The sequence below is a fragment of the Panthera onca genome, chromosome C1 (assembly GCF_046562875.1).
Source record: "Panthera onca isolate mPanOnc1 chromosome C1, mPanOnc1 haplotype 2, whole genome shotgun sequence".
In the NCBI taxonomy this organism is placed as follows: domain Eukaryota; kingdom Metazoa; phylum Chordata; class Mammalia; order Carnivora; family Felidae; genus Panthera; species Panthera onca.
Window position 1 is genome coordinate 8,820,967 of NC_138346.1, and position 19,565 is coordinate 8,840,531.

Sequence of the window (19,565 nt, forward strand, 5' to 3'; positions counted from 1 at the left end):
CTTAGCTACTGACCATGCTGACCATTGTCCGGAATTGGATCAAATCACACAAAAACAGCAAATGGCCTTCTCTTATAGAATATCAGAACAAAGCACAATTCCTGAGCACATTTTGCGGAGCTCATTTGATCACTTAATCTTTGCTAATTGGTCTGGATTACAGACAGAATCAATACCAGAAGAAATGAAACAGATTGGTGAGCAACAGGGAAATAAACCGCGCTGGGCTGCTCTTCTGATACTCATGGTGATAATACCCACGATTGGTGGGAACATCCTGGTTATTCTGGCGGTTTCACTGGAGAAAAAGCTGCAATACGCTACCAATTATTTTCTAATGTCCTTAGCAGTGGCTGATTTGCTGGTTGGATTGTTTGTGATGCCGATTGCCCTCTTGACAATAATGTTTGGTAAGTATTTCACTTTGTTCCTGACATCAAACCACAGAACTGTGATATACTGTTAGAAAAATGGATACTCATTTAGTCTTTAAAGGTGAACTTAGACTATTTAAAGATACAGTGAGTAAACAGACTCTTATTCCCATCATTTCCTATGGCTGATAATCAATTTTAAAGAGCAAAAAATAATTTCTTAGAAATTCTACTCCTTCCTAGCCATCATTTAAAAAATCATCCAAGTTAGCAATATTCATAGATTCCGCATTCATCACCTAAAAATTATAGTGAAGAACAGACCTATACTTTAACTTCCCCATTATTAATACATTTTTCCCTTGACAAAGTAATAGCTAGGACACTTCTGTGACAGTTATGTGCTGACTTACTTATTAATGATAAATCTTTGAGTAACTAAATTCCAATTTGAATCACCAAACCCAAATTTAAAACTGGAATTGTTTTAAAATTCTTGTTATATTTATCATTTGTGTACTTTAGACTTAAACATAATTCTTACACCAGTGTCATGTTAAGAAAATACTATGTTTAGTTGCTAAAGGAAATGGTCTGGCTCACAGTGTTCTAAAAGATGATTCATCTGTTTAATTTTTATGATTTCTGACCATCCAGGTCCTTGACACATGTAAGAAAAATCGGACTTTAAATTGTTATTTAAAATAACATAAAAAATTATTAAACATAAGTTATTACAATAAGTGATCAAAACCTGAGTATTACAATAAAATGTAGTTCAATATTAAAGTACTAGTTTTGATTTATGCATATCCTCTCTAGTTAATAGAATGTGGGTAAATTCAAATAATTCTAATAAATTCTGAGGGCTTCTAAGAATCAGAATTAAAAGGATATTTAACGTATTCATTGCCTGGCATAAATTGATATTCCATCCATTAACTGCATAAGAAAAATGATTATTTGCAGCAGATAGGGCTTCTTGAAATTATGTTTATATAGTGAGTATAAAAATACTTCAGGTTAGAAAAGTAAAGTTTATTTAACTAGAATACATATTAGAAGGAGAAGAAAAACTCCAATTTAAACTATTATATTTAGGTTAAATGTTACATTTTTAAGTAATTATAGAGATATCTAAAATTAAGTGTTTGATCCCCCAAATATCAGATGGTGACAGGCTAAAACTTCTCATTCTAAATCAACATTTATCCAGGCTTTAAATTCTGTAGCAGGACACGCAGTAATTAAGTTTCCACTGCTTTAATTGACTCTCTAATCATTAATAATGTCTATCTTTCCCCTTCTCTTCTGTAAATCTGTAACCTTCTGAAAATTTAGTGCTACATGTAACCATGGAAAAGAATTAATAAATCATACTCGAAAGGAGAACCTAAAGGATCTTAATCCTGAATAAAGTTTAAAAGAAATAAAATGAGGATTATATAGAACCATTTATGTATATTTGGTAAAGATTGTACAGAGATTTGATTCAAGCTCTTTTCTCTGCACACACAATAGTAACTTCACAGTAAAATCACTCTTTAAATAGGCATACAGCAAATGTTACAATGCTCATCTTATACTACCATAAAATTTAATTGATGTTATATTGAACAAATGAGATAGAATGAGTTACACAGAACTAAATTTTAACTTTAAAGTCCACGAGTCCAAAAATATCAAAAATCTACCACATACAAAAAAATACTGTGGTAGATATTCAAGTTATCAGCTAAATAGTAAGGAATCTTAAAAAGCAAAGTTCCATAGTATTAAAGTGACCTGACAAAACACAAAAACAGATGAGAGATAATTCCATGTATTCCATAGGAAAATAGTAGGTATGTGCAGCTGACAACTAAGTTTATATTTACATTTTTTGGGCCCAACATATTCTTGCCAATAAATGTTAGCAGAAAACCCAACATATTTTAACATAAAATATATGGAATGTCTTCCTATTTTTGTCCTAATAATGTTTTAACTACACTTCATTCTTTCAAATGTTGTTAATTTTTAATTACAAAATAAAATCTTTCATAGTCCCAAACACTTTTACTAACAGTAATTAAGCTCTATAGGGGGATTTGATTTTTAAAAAATAAACTAACCTGGGCATTTAACTTCTATTTAAAAAATTATTGCATTAAATTCATTATTGAAAATACTGTTCTTTTTTTTTTTTTAACGCTGTTCTTTTTCTATGAGAAAGTATATGAGAAAATACATGCTCTGCCTTCTAAAAAGCTTCAAAAGGATACATTCATAAATTGGGAACTGCACATACTATAAATTGGGACCTGACTTCAAATACTAAGATTTTTTGATAGGCGTTCACATGTTAACAAAGACTTTCTAAATTAATGCATTTATAAGAATTTCTAATAAATCTAAAAGACAGGAACAGATTTTGTGTATTTTTCTCTCATTACAGGAATAATCTTCCAAACTTCTGAAGTCGGTACAGTGTCCCCAATTCTGTATACATAAAAAAATTAACTACTACTGAGTGGTATGAGTGATTTTAGTCATCTCAGGGAAATTAAATGAAATTATCATAAGAAACTTTACATTAACTAATGTTCTAATAAAATTAAGTTTAAAAAAAGGAGAGAAGTTAAACATTTTAAAACTGGTTCTTATGGTACAGAGTATTTTATTTAACCAATGATTTATATACTATTTGATCATAAACTGTCCGAATTTTTTTTTTTATAGAATTTCTATTTTACCAAGATTATGACTGGCCCAACATGGTCTCTCAAATGAATTGTGATACCTATGTCAATGCTCTGGGAGCGCTAACTTTGCTTTATAGTTCTAGTTTTTACTGTCCTGCATGTAATTCCAAAAATGCACAATCACAAGTTAGTAGCTTACGACAGAAGGCTTGGAAATGCCTACTTTAGAAATACTTGAATAGGATGCAAAGGAAAACAGAACATCATGTGCTAATACAAAAAAGACAGAATGTTCACTCACAGTTTAAGAAATTCTCTGGACTTTCCCTTCTCTCCTTAAATAAATGATTAAAAATGTAAAGGAGAAAATAACAGTGTTTGGTCATTCATTGATCATTACTAGTTTATTTATAACTTAAGTTTTAACTCATGCCTCACGATTATAGCTGGAACAGTATCTGTCATACAGCTGGAAGAGGGTGTATAAAATAAAATGGCTGAAAGACAGAGGTTACAGAGGTTTAAAGCAAGACAACCCAGGCTCTGAATCCTGGTTCTCCTGTGTTGGCTTAGGAAACTCACTCACATCAGTTCAATCACCTCGTCTGGAAAACGGATATGCTAAAACTGACATTGCAGATATCTTGTTAAATGGTCAAATAGGGACACATTATAGGCACAAATAATTGGCAAGTGGAGTATGAGAAGAGTTTATATATTTAAATATGTGATTTAGTTTAGGTGTAAGTCTGACCAGAGATGAAGCAGATGTACAGCAGTAAAAGAAAAAAACATCAGTTATTCACTTACGCAGTGAAATGTTGCTCTAATTCTTAAATGAGGGAGCAAAGCAATTAAAGGCACTTCTTTTTGGAAAAGTGGAAACGTAAAAACCAAGAAAAAAATTTTCCTAAGTATTAAATCACTTGAAACATTTAAAACACTATCATATTAGACATCTAATCCCAGAATATTTTATATGCTCTAATGTAATAGGAAAATGACAACAAAAACAAAACAGAAGCTTCATAATAAAGACTGAAGCACTGATCTATGTCTCTCTTTTCTGGAAGATAAAGATACAAACATAAGAATTTCTGAGATTTAAAAAAATGGCTACTTTGAGAACTATGCCTTTTCGGATTATTAGGCCTTGTCCTGCTCTAACACTGTTTACCTCGGTAATCTCTATAGGCACAGCTCTCTTGGGATAGCTTTAAAAAGAGTCTTTTAGGGGCATCTGGATGGCTCACTCAGTTAAGCGTCAGACTCTTGATTTTGGCTCAGGTCAGCATCTCATGGATTGTGAGTTCAAGCCCCATGTCTGGCTCTATGCTGACAGTGTGGAACCTGCTTAGGATTCTCTTTCTCTTCCTCTTTGCCCCTCCCCAATTCATTCTCTCTCTCTCTCTCAAAATAAATAAAAAAGCATTAAAAAAAAGTCTTTTAAAATACTCAAAAGGCAAATATCTTATATCCCAGACTTACATATTAATTTTAATTACTTTCTAAACTAATAATTCAGCTTTCCAAACTAAAAACTTGCCCAAAGATTAAGCAAGGTTCAGATAAAATGAGTCTATCTCATCAAGAAATGGAGTTTCTGGCTAAAAAATTTAGGTTTTTATACCAGTTAAAAAGAAAGCAAAATAAACAAACAAATAAATACACATAAATAGCCAAGCATGGCAATGAACGTAAGTTATTTATGTTTGCTATTTATAGTTAGACACACACATATAGACAGAGTTAAAAAGGCATACTTTCATGACAAATTTAAACAGTTAAACATGTTCCCATGCTTTTTAAAGAGTACAGATTTAAATTCAATTGGATACATGCACTCATTTTTCCCCCCCTTTGGAAACAAAATTTTTTTCTTTGAGAGAGAGAGCACGTGGAAACAAGGGAGAAGGGCAGAGGGAGAGTGAGAGAGAGAAAGCGAGAGAGACAGAGAGAGAATGAATGAATGAATCCCAAGCAGACTCCATGCTCAGCATGGAGCCTGATGCAGGGGGCTCAATCCCACAAACCTGGGATCATGACCTGAGCCAAAATCAAGAGTTTTGGCTGCTCAACCTACTGCATCACCAGGTGCCCCTGGATACATGCACTCTTGCTACAGCAGTCAGGAAGACAAACATACTGATTTTATAGCAATGATATGACTTACATTTCTAAGTAGCAGTGTTTTAATGGCTAGGCTACTTGGCTAGTTTTTGTCAGATAATAATAGTAATAAGAATTAACATTTATTGAGTGCTTTCTCTATGCCAGACATTTTCTAAACACTTTACATGTAGTACAGCATTTAATCTTCAAAGCAAACCTATAAAATGGGCATCATCACCATATCCCTACTTTACAAGAGAGGACATAGGAATAAATAAATGGAAGAGACATAATTTGAATCTGGGAGAATGACTCCAGAATTCATACTCTTAACCTCTTCTACATTGCTTTCTCAAATGAAATGAGAAATCATACCAACCTAAACAGTCATATTTGGCAAACAGCCAACATTTACATCTGAAATAACTATCTAACAAGACAGCCATTGGGGTACCTAGGAGGCTCAGTCAGTTAAGCATCTGACTCTTGATTTCGGCTCAGGTCATGATTTTGAGGTTTGTGAGATCGAGCCCTGTGACAGGCTCTGCACTCACAGTGCAGAGCCCACTTGGGATTCTCTCTCTCAAAATAAATACAAATAAAAGCTTAAAAAAAAAAAAGACAGCCACAGAATTTTCTCTAGGGACAGCCAGAACCCAATATTTTTTAATTTTTTTATTTATTAAAAAAATTTTTTTAAACATTCATTCATTTTTGAGAGACAGTGTGAGCGGGGGAGGGGGGGAGGGGGGGAGGGAGGGAGAGGGAGAGGGAGAGAGAGAGAGAGAGAGAGAGAGAGAGAGAGACAGACAGACACAGAATCCAAAGCAGGCTCCAGGCTCTGAGCTGTCAGCACAGAGCCCAATGCGGGGCTCAAACTCCCGGACTGCGAGATCATGCCCTGAACTTAAGTCCGACACTTAACCGACTGAGCCACCCAGGTGCCCCTAGTTACTCTAGTAAGAAACTTTTCTGACCTTGAGCCTATCAAATTAATGCTACCTGAAAAGACAATTTGAGAATAACTTGAGAATGTCTAGAACTGCTTTTAATTTGTATAAATTCTTGCATTACCTGAATCTACTTAAGCAATTAGACAAACATATAAAAGATATCTGTTAATTAAATGCAGTCATGTTACTTTTATATTCATTTCATCAAAAGTCTACTGACTAGTATTTCATGAAACTTGCAATTATAGAGGTTAATCATAGAGATCCATCTCTCTTAATCCTAAACCTATTACAGTCTCTTTGTCTATCACGCCTCAGTACTTAGCAATACTTTTTCTATTACGCCTCAGTACTACTGTTAGCAATAAGTACTGACTGAAATAATAAAATTCTAGTGATCTGCATTAATTTTAATACCCACTTTGTGTTCCAAAATTGGAGTTTATAAAATAAATTCATTCTATTGGAAAGTGAGCTTAACAAGGCTTCACAGGCTTAATTAAATGAGCACTAAAGAGCTTTAGCTCACAACTAGGAATATGTAGGTCAAATGGTCTATTTTCCAAAGATCTGTCCTTTTTACATGAGAGTTCTATTGTGGCTTCCTATCACAGCTACTAGATTTATGACTAGAATTTTCCAGATCTTAATTTAAAGACAACGAACCCATAATTAGAAAAGCTATATAGGCACATTTAAAACTATAATCAGTATCTCTTGTTGTAGCTCTAGACTTGAGTATTTTTCTACTACTCAGTCTTAAATGTAGAACTTTACTACAGAATGTAGCCTCATTTCAAGTCATTTCCACTGCAAAACTCTCTTAATCATATGTCATTATTTTCACTCACTTAGACTCTTAGTTTACTCAAGCTCAGGTCCATTGCTGTCTTTCACTGTCCAAAGTCCTTTTCTACTGAACAGAAAATCTAAATACTATAGATTCTTTAAAAATACTATTAGATTCTTTTAAAGACAGATTTCTCTACCATACTTGATTAATTTTGAGAGGTCTTCCATAAATTTTTTCATATGAGGCATTCTGAGCACCTAACCTATATCAGCAAACAAATGTAGGTGCATCTTTTAAGACCCAAGACACAATCTTTCTCAGAGCCTTCTCAAACATTAATTCGCATACTTTTGAAAAATATTTAAGTCTATTTCAACACTCTTTTCCTACACTATAGTCTTTTTTGTTGTTGTTCTGGGATACTAACCTCTCTCCACCCTCAGGATTCCTGAATTTAAACAGATCACAACTGACAAGTTTCTTCTTGGTGCTCTGAAATCCTAAAATGGTTATCTTGGTCCTCCTTCAATTATCCTAATCATTTTATACCTGTCAAAGTCAGATCATTGTGGAAAAACCAACAAAAGTAATTTATATTGTCTGTGCGCATACAACAGTTAAACTGTAAAAAGATTTAGATATTCTCATATATATGACATTTGTTTCAAACAGAAGTAATTTGCTTTTTATAGCAAGTTCTAAAATCTGTGAGTGTGTGTGTTTTAGTAAAGTGGATTCTAACTGAAATATTCTAGGGCAAACCCTAAAATAAATTTTAGGTGTTTTAGAACTGTAAATATATATATACTGGGTGTGTGTATAATATATTATGTGTCAAACCCACATATGTATGGATACTTGTCTAAGTGAATTTATTGGAAAGCTATGTAGAATATAGTTATCATATCCAAACCCTGAAAATTTTCAAAGTATTTCTTAAGTGCTCAAGACTATATGAAATATTGAGTAAATGCTTTTTTATAAGAGTTTGTTACATAAATTAAGTACTATGTCTAATACTTGAGACTTTTTAAACCATAGTCTCCAGTGCCTGGAGTGAATGAAGGAATACAGAAGGATAACAATCTACTTTTCTTCAAACTTATCTGAAGCCATTCCTTTTGCAAACTTTATTAAAGAAGTACTTCTTTCAAAAAAAAAAACTCAAATCATTCCACTTAATTATTTCACCAAATGAGAGTTTGGTATAAACAAAGATCATACTGCTAGTTATTGCTAGAACTGAGCCCAAATCCCAGGCCTCACTGAGACTCCCATTCACTTAAAAAATTTTTTAAAAATTTTTTATTAGAGAGAGGGAGAGACAGAATTAAAAAAAAATTTTTTTTTATGTTTATTGCTTTTGAGAGAGAATGTGCGTGTACACACACAAGTGGGGAGGGGTGGAGAGAGATGGAGACACAGCATCCAAAGCAGTCTCCAGGCTCTAAGCGGTCAGCACAGAGCCTGACACAGGGCTCAAAGTCATGAACCATGAGATGATGACTTGAGTCGAAGTCAAACGCTTAACCAACTGAGCCACCCAGGCGCCTGAGACAGAATCTTAAGTGGTCTTCATGCTCATTTTAGAGCCCAACACGGGGCTTGATCCCACAACCCTGAGATCATGACCTAAGCTGAAATCAAAAGTGGAATGCTCAACTGAATGAGCCACGCAGGCGCCCCAACACTGGAAATTTTTAAAAGATCACAAAAGGAATAGACAAAAGAGCAATGGTATGTTAAAAATATTAAACTGCAGATCTTGAAAGAGTGTTGTAATTATTATATGAAATAGAAAATGTATTTAAAAGGGGTCATTTGCAGAAATATACTTAATATTATTGACTCCATTGTCTTAAACAACTTGTGGAGGATAAACCATAAAATTTCAGATGAATAACATAAAAAGTTTAAAAATCTATTATCACTTTAAAAAGAAACTACAGATTGAAGATTGCCATTTTGCAGGAGAATATGTTTTTGTTTTGTTTTTCAGAGGCTGTGTGGCCCCTCCCACTTGTTCTCTGCCCTGCCTGGTTATTTCTTGATGTTCTTTTTTCTACTGCATCCATCATGCATCTCTGTGCCATTTCAGTGGATCGTTATATAGCCATCAAAAAGCCAATCCAGGCCAATCAATATAACTCACGAGCTACAGCATTCATCAAGATTACAGTGGTATGGTTAATTTCAATAGGTATGTGGGGAATGTCAGGGTGTGTGGGGTGGTGTAAATAAACAGTCCTTGGTTCCATTTGGCTAGGAAATATACCAGACCTGGTAGGCTGTGAAACCCAACAAAAGAGGTCAAGGCAGACTACTAATATACCAACACAAGCTCCTTATGCCATGTCATCATACAGCTACTAACCCACACTATCAGCAATACGTGTGAAAACGGAGAAAAGTTCATGTGCTCTGAAGGAACCGTCTTCACAATGTTTACTGAGATATCTTCCTGCTTTAATTTTGACATGCAGGAAGACTAAGTCTGAAAACAGTTTTCACTTTTGTCAAACACATCATTAAGGTCTAGGCAGCACGCAAAATCGCAAGTGACAAGAAAAAAAAGTATCATCACATTTAAGAAGATAAACAGGAAAAGAGAAAAAAAATCCAAATGTTTTATATGCGGATATTAAAGATCATAAATTCATCTTGGAAGCCAGTATGTGTATAGACTAAAGTCAGTAAATGTCTGTGTGTTTTGGATATGTGTTTAATCAGAGATTTTAAGAGAGATGCAAGTGATATTCACAAATGATTTACAGAAGGAGATATTTCTTCTAAACTGTTTGATGCCGTTGTGCTCATCTTTAATGCTCAAAGATAGCTACTAAAATAAACTATCTTAGCATCAAGTATAGCATAAAAAACTCAAACCGTTTATAAGTTAACATCAGAAAAACAAACAGATTCACAACAGTTACTATGATCATTACATTAATAGTCTGACAAGTGGATTCATTTCTTCCCAGCAAAAAAAGAATTTAAAGAGGAATAAAATCAAGAGAGATCTGGAATGCTAAAAGGAAAACAAGAAAAAGATGGTCTCTCTCTCTAATCATAATAAGGACACTTGGTTAAAAAAAAAAAAAAGGCAAGAAAGCAAGACAATGAAAATGACCTTTATATTCCTGAAATGATGATACCAGGGCCAAACCTCTTCTGAATAGTTTGGAGGTAAAAGTAAGGAGTGTTACTATTCTGGCTTGGGAAGAAAGTTAGGGTCAAGGAAAAGTCTATTCAGAATGGACAGATATGCAAGTGGTGAGAGGATAGTTTTAGGAACAGATGCTGATTGACAGAACAGAAGAGGCCCCCCAAAAAGAAGTTAGAGAAAGGGCATGGGAGATAATGGGTAACAGTTACCAAAATTTAAAGTGCAAAGAAGGACAACTATAGTAGCTCATGGCAAAAGACCCACATCTTTCTGGTAAGCTCACTGGAATGAGGGAGAGTAAAGGGAAGACAGTGTGAGGTATGTGTGTTGGGGTAGGGTGGGGAAATGGGACAAAGGCAGGGAGAAAACAGGAGAAATGATCTTTAAGAAGAGTTAAAACATTTGAAACCATGAAATATGATCAAGCCAATAAATAGCCTATTGTTAGAAGTGATACCTCAAGGCTGGATCATATGACTCCATAAACAGATCAAATCTTTGAGTACCTATGACATGCTAGGTACCAAGAATACAAAGAAAGATAAATAAAAAAGAGCCTTTATATTCAAGGAAGGTAGATAATAAATTAGACTAATACAAAGTGTTAAGTATGCAGAGGGGAAAGAATAAAAAGAAGACTCCAGATTTATAGCTTCAGAAGGGATCTTATAAGTCCACTTTTTCCTTTTACAGATGAGAAAAGAAACCTAGAAGTTTTAAATAGTTGGCTTAAAGACTGCTTTCAGCTTTTCAGCACCAAGGCCAAGATCAATGCTCTGTTCATTTCATCACACTGTTTTGTAGAACCATACAATTAAGTAACCTTGTAAAAGAAAAAGCAGAGGATAGTAAAGGTTAGTTTAGGTTTAAATTCTGCAAAGTGCTTTGAAAAGAGTTCAGTTATCCTAGGTAAGACCTGGCATATAAGCTAAGGTATGAAAGAATAAGGGGAAAAGGGTATAAGTACCAGTGAAGGGGTGTCTGGGTGGCTCAGTTGGTTGAGTGTCTGACTTCGGCTCAGGTCACAGTCTCACAGTTCGGTTCGTGAGTTTGAGTCCCACACCTGATGACTCTGCTGCTGTCAGTGCAGAGTCCCCTTCTGATCCTGTCTCCCTTTCTCTCTGCTCCTCCCCCACTCTCTCTCTCTCCCTCTAAAATAAATAAACATTAAAAAAAAAAAAAACAAGTACTAGTGAAAATGTAACTTACTGACCACCAGTTGGTTGAGGCACGTATTGTGAGCCTTGATAGAGGATTAATGGAGTGTGAAAACAGAAGGAAGAATGGACTAGAGGTCAAGATAATAGGAAAGAGAAGTTCCACAATAATGAAGAGTAGCAGGACAAGAAAGGGAAATAGCAAACAAAGTTCATAGCTTTAGATATGGGACAGTTTTAAGAGGGCTTATGGATGGCTTCAGGAGTCCAAAATACTACTACTATTACTACTAAGAGCTGATACACCTGAAAGTAATATAACAATGTATGTTTAACTACATTGGAATTAGAATTTTAAAAATAATTTTAAGAATTAGAGTTGAGTTCAAGAGACATAAAATGACGGTGTTAGAAGGATCATCAGTGAGGTGAAATCATGGAAGGTAACGGCAACGGACCAGCAGACAGGCAATAGCAAAGCACTGAATCCATTGAGGAAGACGGACAAATGTTCTGAGGGCTGGGTAGATGACCCGGATGGGGAACAGAGTGGTGTAAGTAGATTAAATAGACTTCAAAAGGGAAGGGTTTAGGGGGGAAAGAACAGTGGAATGATTACCTAGAAATAACAGGGTACATACAGCAGGGGTTAGCCGACTTTTCCTACAAAGGGTAAGAGAGTAAACATTTTGGGCTTGCAGGCTCTATATGGTTTCTGTCACCGCTACTGAGCTCTGCAGTACAGTAAAAGCAGCCATAGATTTGAGGAAAATATTTACGGCAAAGGTTCTTCAGTAACCATAAAAAGGCTGTGTACATGACGAAGTACTTTCAGATTCATAAAACAAAAGTGTTCTACAGGTTTCCAAAGATCAGTTAACTCAGACTTCTTTTAAGGATCTGCTGTTTCAAAGGGAAAGGATGAGGATAACACCTGTGTACTTGTCTTCCTAATAAGCTACTTCACTAGGCAAGATCATATTTAATTACCTACTTCATGGCACTTAAAGTACTAGAAGATTAGCATAAGATACATTTCTTTCATATCTATGAGAGGAACTCTCAACTTGAAAATAAATTTTATGATCCACATCCTCTCAAATTTTTAAGTAGCGTTTTTAAAAAAACAATGAAACCTTTAGTTTTCCCTAAATCAAAGGAAAAGATGAAGACATTCATGAATTTCAAAAAATGAAAATGTCTGTTCGATGACACTGTGTAGCTCAAAGATAATAGGTATCTATCCAGAATTAAGATATTCTATGAACGTACTGTGAAGTCTCTTTAAGTCAACTACATCGAATATAAAGATAAAAGCAAATTCTCTTCTGAATTCATTTTCCTTAACCTGGGATAGATCAATAAACAGATATAAATGGACACATTCTTTGCCATTTCGTGGACATACTGCAGATTTAGGAAGCTTTTTTTTCTTTTTAGTTTATTTATTTTGAAAGAGAGAGAGACAGTGTATGCACACATGTGAGAGTGGGGAAGGGGCAGAGAGAGGGTGAGAAAGAAAAACTCAAACAACCTCTGCATTGCCAGCACTGAGCCCAATGTAGGGCTCGATCCCACAAACTGTGAGATCATGACCTGAGCCAAAACCAAGAATCAGATGGTTAACCGACTGAGCCACCCAGGCACCCCAGGGAAGTTTTAATTATAAACTCGAAATCAGTAATCAATGTCTGTTTAAAAACAGCAGGTTTGCTTACTTAGGTTCTCTTGGTTAAATCTTCCAAGGATTAAGTGCTTTGACAAATTCTGCATTGTGTGTATCAGGAATTACAATACACTAACCACTAACCACATTAAGTCACTAAGATAAAGTCTAAAAGGACATAACCTAAGAGTTGAAAGTCCTAAAATTAACTAGATTTATCTCGTTTCTTCTTCCTTAGGCATTGCCATTCCAGTCCCTATTAAAGGCATAGAAACTGATATGAATAACCCAAGCAACATCACCTGTGTGCTAACAAAGGACCGTTTTGGCAACTTTATGCTCTTTGGCTCACTGGCTTCCTTCTTTACACCTCTGGCAATCATGATTGTCACCTACTTTCTCACTATCCACGCTTTACAGAAGAAAGCTTACTTGGTCAAAAACAAGCCACCTCAACGCCTAACATGGCTGACTGTGTCTACAGTTTTCCAAAGGGATGAAACACCTTGCTCATCACCTGAAAAGGTGGCAATGCTGGATGGTACTCACAAGGACAAAACTCTGCCCAACTCAAAGAATGATCTGCTTATGCGAAGAATGTCCACAGTTGGAAAAAAGTCAGTGCAGACCATTTCCAATGAACAGAGAGCCTCCAAAGTTCTAGGGATTGTTTTTTTTCTCTTTTTGCTTATGTGGTGCCCCTTTTTTATTACAAATATAACTTTCGTTTTATGTGATTCCTGCAACGAGACTACTCTCCAAATGCTCCTGGAGATATTTGTGTGGATAGGCTATGTTTCCTCAGGGGTGAATCCTTTGGTCTACACCCTCTTCAACAAGACATTTCGGAATGCATTTGGCCGATACATCACCTGCAATTACCAGGCCACAAAATCAGTAAAAACTGTCAGAAAATGCTCCAGCAGTATCTACTTTCGAAACCCGATGGCAGAGAACTCTAAGTTTTTCATGAAACATGGAATGCGAAAAGGGATTAATCCTGCCATGTACCAAAGCCCAATGAGGCTCTGCAGTTCAACTATTCAGTCTTCATCAATCATTCTACTAGATACACTTCTCCTCACAGAAAATGAAGGTGACAAAACTGAAGAGCAAGTCAGTTACGTATAGGAGGAATGTCAGTTTTCATCTAATATAACGAGTATGGTGATGAAGCAGATATAAATGTGCCAAGAATCATATAAAGAGGAACTTTATGCCATGTATCAAATCATCTCTTTATCGAGATTATGTAATTTTCTTTATTTGGACAAAACTACTCCATGAAAAAAAATCATTTTGTACAGCTGCAAATGAAAATGACCTAGCACTCTGGCTAAATGTTAATGGCATTCAAATGAAATAAAATTAAATAAATAATTTTAAGCTTAAAAATAAATAATGTCACTGTAAGAATTCGTTTAGTTCCTAATTGTATGCAAAGCTGTGCTAAGAGTGTCATTTTATTAAATGACAAAACACATTAACCCCCTCAAAGCCTTAAAAATATAAGGCATAACAGAACAACAGTGATAGGAAGAGAAGACTAAAACTGAATGCATAAAATGATCACATGTGGTGGTAAGCTAAGACTGTCATTTACAGTCTGACTTACTTAGATGTAGTCATGATTTTGCTTTGATCAGGAAACTTGTCTTGATGGAAGGGATAGGGACGATAGTGGCTGGATATCACACAAAATAACAGCATCTTAGAACTGGAGCTCTTTGTTAAATGACTGATACCAGGAATCTACTCAGCAGAGGTGGGGCTAACTTAGAGAAGGAGGAGGAAGCAAATGAAGTCAGTCCTGGGTACCTGAAGCTCAGTTTGTTCCTTAAAGAACATGTACAAACTGGAGCTGTGGGATCTCAATCCAGGAATCTAACCTTTAATGGCCACATAAAACTGTGATCATGGTTGCCCAAGCTCACCCAAAAAGTCTGTTGAACTTCTGGCACAACATTTTTTATTCACCCTTTCCTCATTTCATTTTGCATTGCAAGATCTGGGAATAAATCCAAACCATGTCACTTACTAGCTAACTGACTGAATTTATGAGAGGTACTTAAATTTCTCAGTTTTCTCATCTACATTTCATACGGTTCTTATGAGAATTAGTACATGTGCGCAGTCTGTACATGCTAGCCAATTCTATTTACATTTGATATTTTATTGTTACACTATTCCCATAAATGGTAAAGAAATTTAGGCTGAGGGGGTCTGCAGTGAAGCCAGTCCATATCTTAGCTTTTCCTTTTCGTGTTGACCCATTCTTATGTCTCAACCTATTTATTACTACTATATCGCTGTCCCTTTCCAGGTGATTAAGTTTAAGAAAATTACTTCAAGAAATGCGTTGGCTGTGGAGCTCAGCATAAGTGAACCACATACATATTCTCCACATGGTAGGATCCTTTCCTAGGACACAGTTAGAACATAGATCTTATGGGCTCTATGTCATCTGCCAGAAAGAAAAGATTTCAAATTTAATCCCTAAATCTCAAAGCTTTAGGCACTTTTCCCTACCAGTCTAAGATTCTTCAGCAGCATTAAGGGTGGCCCATTTCAGATAGGCAAAATAATCTACATTCCTAAAAAAAATATATATATATATATATTGTTATCTATTTTGGTTCTAGTCTCTAATATGATGGGTTTGACATACATTGAGATTTATATTCTTGCAAAGTCACATAAGATTAAGTTTTCTGGTGTCACTTTAAAAGTATCACAAACTGAATCTTATCTATGTAAAGGCATATATAATTGTTTCAGGAAATCTAAATATTAGAGATGGCACTCACACTGCCAAAGCTCTACCCCTAGACGAACTAGAGTAGATGGGCTACCTTCTCACATGCTCCATACTGCCTCCAAATTCATGTATGTACTTAAACAATCACACACTTACAAAATTAACTATATGACTAGTTAGCTTCAATTCCTGGGGAAAAAAATCTTTGCTTTATAGTTAGCTGAGAGATCTTTCTCTAGTTAATCATTCTAGTACTTCCAGAAGATTGTAGAAAATGAAATACAACTCCAATATAAACTATTTCTGAAAAAGTAAAACATAGCACAAACTTTTACCATTTTGATATAAAACTGACACTTCCATTTCAAAATACTTTTAAAAAATCTGTAATTTTAAAGCAAATTTCAGATGTTAACCACATTTATGGCAATAAAAAGACTATGAAAAAGAGTAGACTGTCTCTAAAAATAATTTTGGAAGAAAACTTCCATTAAATTTCATATTTATTCATTACTGGAGGGGGGGAAGGTATAGAAAAGGTTTTAAAAGACAGAAATAAAATAAGGAAGTTATAGCATCAAGAACCTAAACACAAAGACAATGAGGCAGAAACAGAACAGAATACAGACAATACGTATCAAAGTGATAAAAAAATGTGAATGGAGATATTGTAAAGATGATTCATGCACTTGGTGGTAACTAGCTGATTGCTGGGGTTCCTTCAAATTCTAAAGATCTATAATGGTGCAACATTTTTATATTCAAGGAAACATATCTTATGGTCTAAAGAAATATCTGCACCAAGACTCTCCCTCATAACTTATAAGATCCATCCGTATCTGAAAGCAAATTAATGTATACATTGGAAAATATGCAGTTATTGTTATAACGTAAAGTTAGAGCAAAGATGTCCAGGGGTCTCTAGGATTGTCTAGTTTTAAGAAGAATCTGTATCAGATCATTATAGCAACTTAATTTTAACAAGTATATAAAGACCAATGCTTCTTTTAACATTTCTTCACTTTGCTTTCCAATGTCAAGTTAAAATAATTCAGATTATGCTCAGTTCCAACTGAGTTTCAGTCATTGTACCATAAAAAGAGTTATAATAAAATCTGCTTACTCGATAGATAACAATGGGCCTAATAATCACCTATTTACTAAACAAAAATGTACTAGGTTCATTTCAACTTGGCAAGAATGTTTTCAACTCAACTCTCAATATTTATATACATTATAAACAAATAACCCACAAATATCAGGAGAAAGAAACAGTGAAAATATTATAACTGTCTGGACTACTTGAGGGTAAAAGAGATAACATACATAAGAACTTTTAGTTTCCCACGAAGACAATTTCACCTTAGTGGTTGAAGTACAAATACATGTTTACCCACATATTTTCAGTATTCATGTCCAGTAAGTACATTTGAAAAAGAAGATTAAAAAAGTAAGAAGAAACAAATTCTTAAAATATGGTTCAAGAAAGTGAAATGTCTGCGGTTATTTTAAAAGTAAATCTAAAAGGGAAGAAATGATAAAATGGAGCAATCTCTAAGAAAATAAATGATGATGCACCAGAAAACATTAACTATTCTTAAGAGAAGGGACAGAAACTTTCCAAATATTAAAAGTAACGAGGAAATTTGAGAAAAAAAATGTTCCGTGAGAGTTGCTCAGGAAAATAGTACTCTGATAGAAAGGCATGATGTAGAAAGCACTGGTCTCTAACAAGACCTGTTTTGAATTTCAGTTCTACCATTTAGCTCTATGACAATGGGAAATTTTATTAACTATTTTAGAATTGAATTTTCTTCTCTTTTAAAAAAAATATTTCTAAGTTTCTTTCATCTTTAAAGATTCTCCCTCCAGGGAAATGACACTAATCTAAAATTTAGAGAATTTGGTTTCAACTGCAATTTCTTAGACAAGTTGATTACATTTAATTTTCTTCATCTATAAAGTAACTTTTAGACAAAATCATCTCTAAAGACTTTTCCAGTTTCTTCTACTTATAAAGAATCCTATCATGAAAATAAAACTGAGAATGATCCCTAAGAAATAACAAGCACATAGAACCACTCATTAGCTGGATCTATCGTAAGTAACTGAGATCTTAGCAAAGCCTAAAAGCAGCTCATGGGAGACATCTGCTGCTGAAACTGGGAGTTTAGCATGAGTGTGAACTACAGGAAATGCAAAGGCAGAAATGAATTTTGTTAGAGAGCAAAGTGCTGTCAGGTTAAAAAGGGAAGAGAAACAGTCTTCATGAAGCTCAACTTCCTATGTGGCAGAATATACATACTAGACCACTGATGTAGAGAATATGAAATGGAAAATCACCAGGAAAAATTAACAGCTGACAACAAAGAAACAAAACAGAGACCGTCATGAGTAGGATGGTTTACACAAACCAACAGTTATTAAAGGTACTCCTAGAAAAATATACTTTCCAAATCAAAATTACCTAGTTCTCTGATAAGAATTAAAACAAAAACAAAAACAAAACAAAAGAACCTCTCCGGATGGCAATAATGACCCATGCCCAACCCTACACTGTGTCTAAATTCTAAAGCAAAACCAGTGAAACTTTAGGGTCATAACTTGGCCAAAGATGACAGGCAGAAAAGAGAACTATTCAACCTCTGTTTTGCTTCCTTTTTTCCCCCCCCACCTCAGGATAATGAGTTTTAGACCAGGAAGATAAAAAGTAATGGAAAGAGTGATCAAAATGTAGACTGGGTGAAAAGACCTGCTGCCTTAAGTGAGTTCAACTCTTTAAGCTAAATGAATCACCTCCCTGAAACAGAACTTTGTGGTTGTAATTATGGAACCACTGCTGACAAATCTGAGAAAAAAAGAAAATGGCAAAGGTACAAAAAGACTGTAAGTGGCTAAATATTCTGATGTTCAAAAAAAGATAAGAGAAATAGGAATCAAGAAATAAAGCGTGTAGTCTACTGCAGATCTTTTTTAAAAATGTAGAATAGCTTAACGCACATAGGCTCTGTCATATCTTAGAAAAACAATCAATGAATATCTGACACTTGTATGGATTTACTAAAAGCAGTAATAACCAACTAATCACATATTCTACTTAGGAGGTGTTAGACAGTAGATCTGTGTAAATACTATGTCTTTGGATTTCAAGAAAGCTCTCTACTGTCTTTGTGAACAAGTTGAGCAAATAAGGGTTTGAGGACAACACAATGAAGGAGGTTAGTATGTGCTGAACAACCTTATTTAACAAAACTGGTGTAAGGAGAAACCTATTAGCATGTTGTATGGGTCTGTACTTTGCTGTTTTACTCAACATTTTTATCCACAATAAGAATAAAATACTTTTGGGGCGCCTGGGTGGCTCAGTCGGTTAAGTGTCCGACTTCAGCTCAGGTCACGATCTCGCGGTCCGTGAGTTTGAGCCCCGCGTCGGGCTCTGGGCTGATGGCTCAGAGCCTGGAGCCTGCTTCCGATTCTGTGCCTCCCTCTCTCTGCCCCTCCCCCGTTCATGCTCTGTCTCTCTCTGTCTCAAAAATAAATAAACGTTAAAAAAAAAAAAAAGAATAAAATACAGCCTTTCTGGATAACTTCCTGATAAATGGAATAAGTTCCTACCAAGATGTTATGAAGAAGATCCTATAACCAGTTCACGGTGGACGTTCAATATTTGTAAACTTATATTATGACCTTTACAACAAAGGTTCACTCCCAGGGACTTGGGGTAGAAAATCTACCCCAGATTTAAACGGACATGAATGAGACTCATCTGACTCATCTAACATATATCCTAGGAACTTTACTGTGTAATTTCATCAAAAATAAGTTGTTATAAGCAGTGTACAAATAGAGCTAAATGAAGCTCTTTTAATTTGCCTTTGTTAGATTTTAATATAAAGCATCTT

General features: G+C 34.9%; 2 protein-coding genes across 2 annotated transcripts in view; one reads left to right on the forward strand and one right to left on the reverse strand.

The window, feature by feature from the left end:
• The window catches only part of PSMD1 (proteasome 26S subunit, non-ATPase 1), a 93,755-nt gene that overhangs the window by 46,626 nt on the left and 27,564 nt on the right, over window positions 1-19,565 (reverse strand). The window lies entirely within an intron of this gene.
• On the forward strand, window positions 47-14,471 carry HTR2B (5-hydroxytryptamine receptor 2B). Its single transcript, XM_060624107.3, has 3 exons — window positions 47-410; window positions 8,916-9,116; window positions 13,144-14,471. Exons 1-3 carry the CDS (start codon window positions 62-64, stop codon window positions 14,034-14,036), a joined length of 1,443 nt encoding a protein of 480 aa, XP_060480090.3. The 5' UTR covers window positions 47-61; the 3' UTR covers window positions 14,037-14,471.

Coding starts and splice junctions, on each gene's coding strand:
- HTR2B (XM_060624107.3), top strand. CDS start 62: ATGGCCTTCTCTTATAGAATATCAGAACAAAGCACAATTCCTGAGCAC. Junction 411..8,915: donor CCTCTTGACAATAATGTTTG/GTAAGTATTTCA, acceptor TTTGTTTTTCAG/AGGCTGTGTGGCCCCTCCCA. Junction 9,117..13,143: donor GGTATGGTTAATTTCAATAG/GTATGTGGGGAA, acceptor CTTCTTCCTTAG/GCATTGCCATTCCAGTCCCT.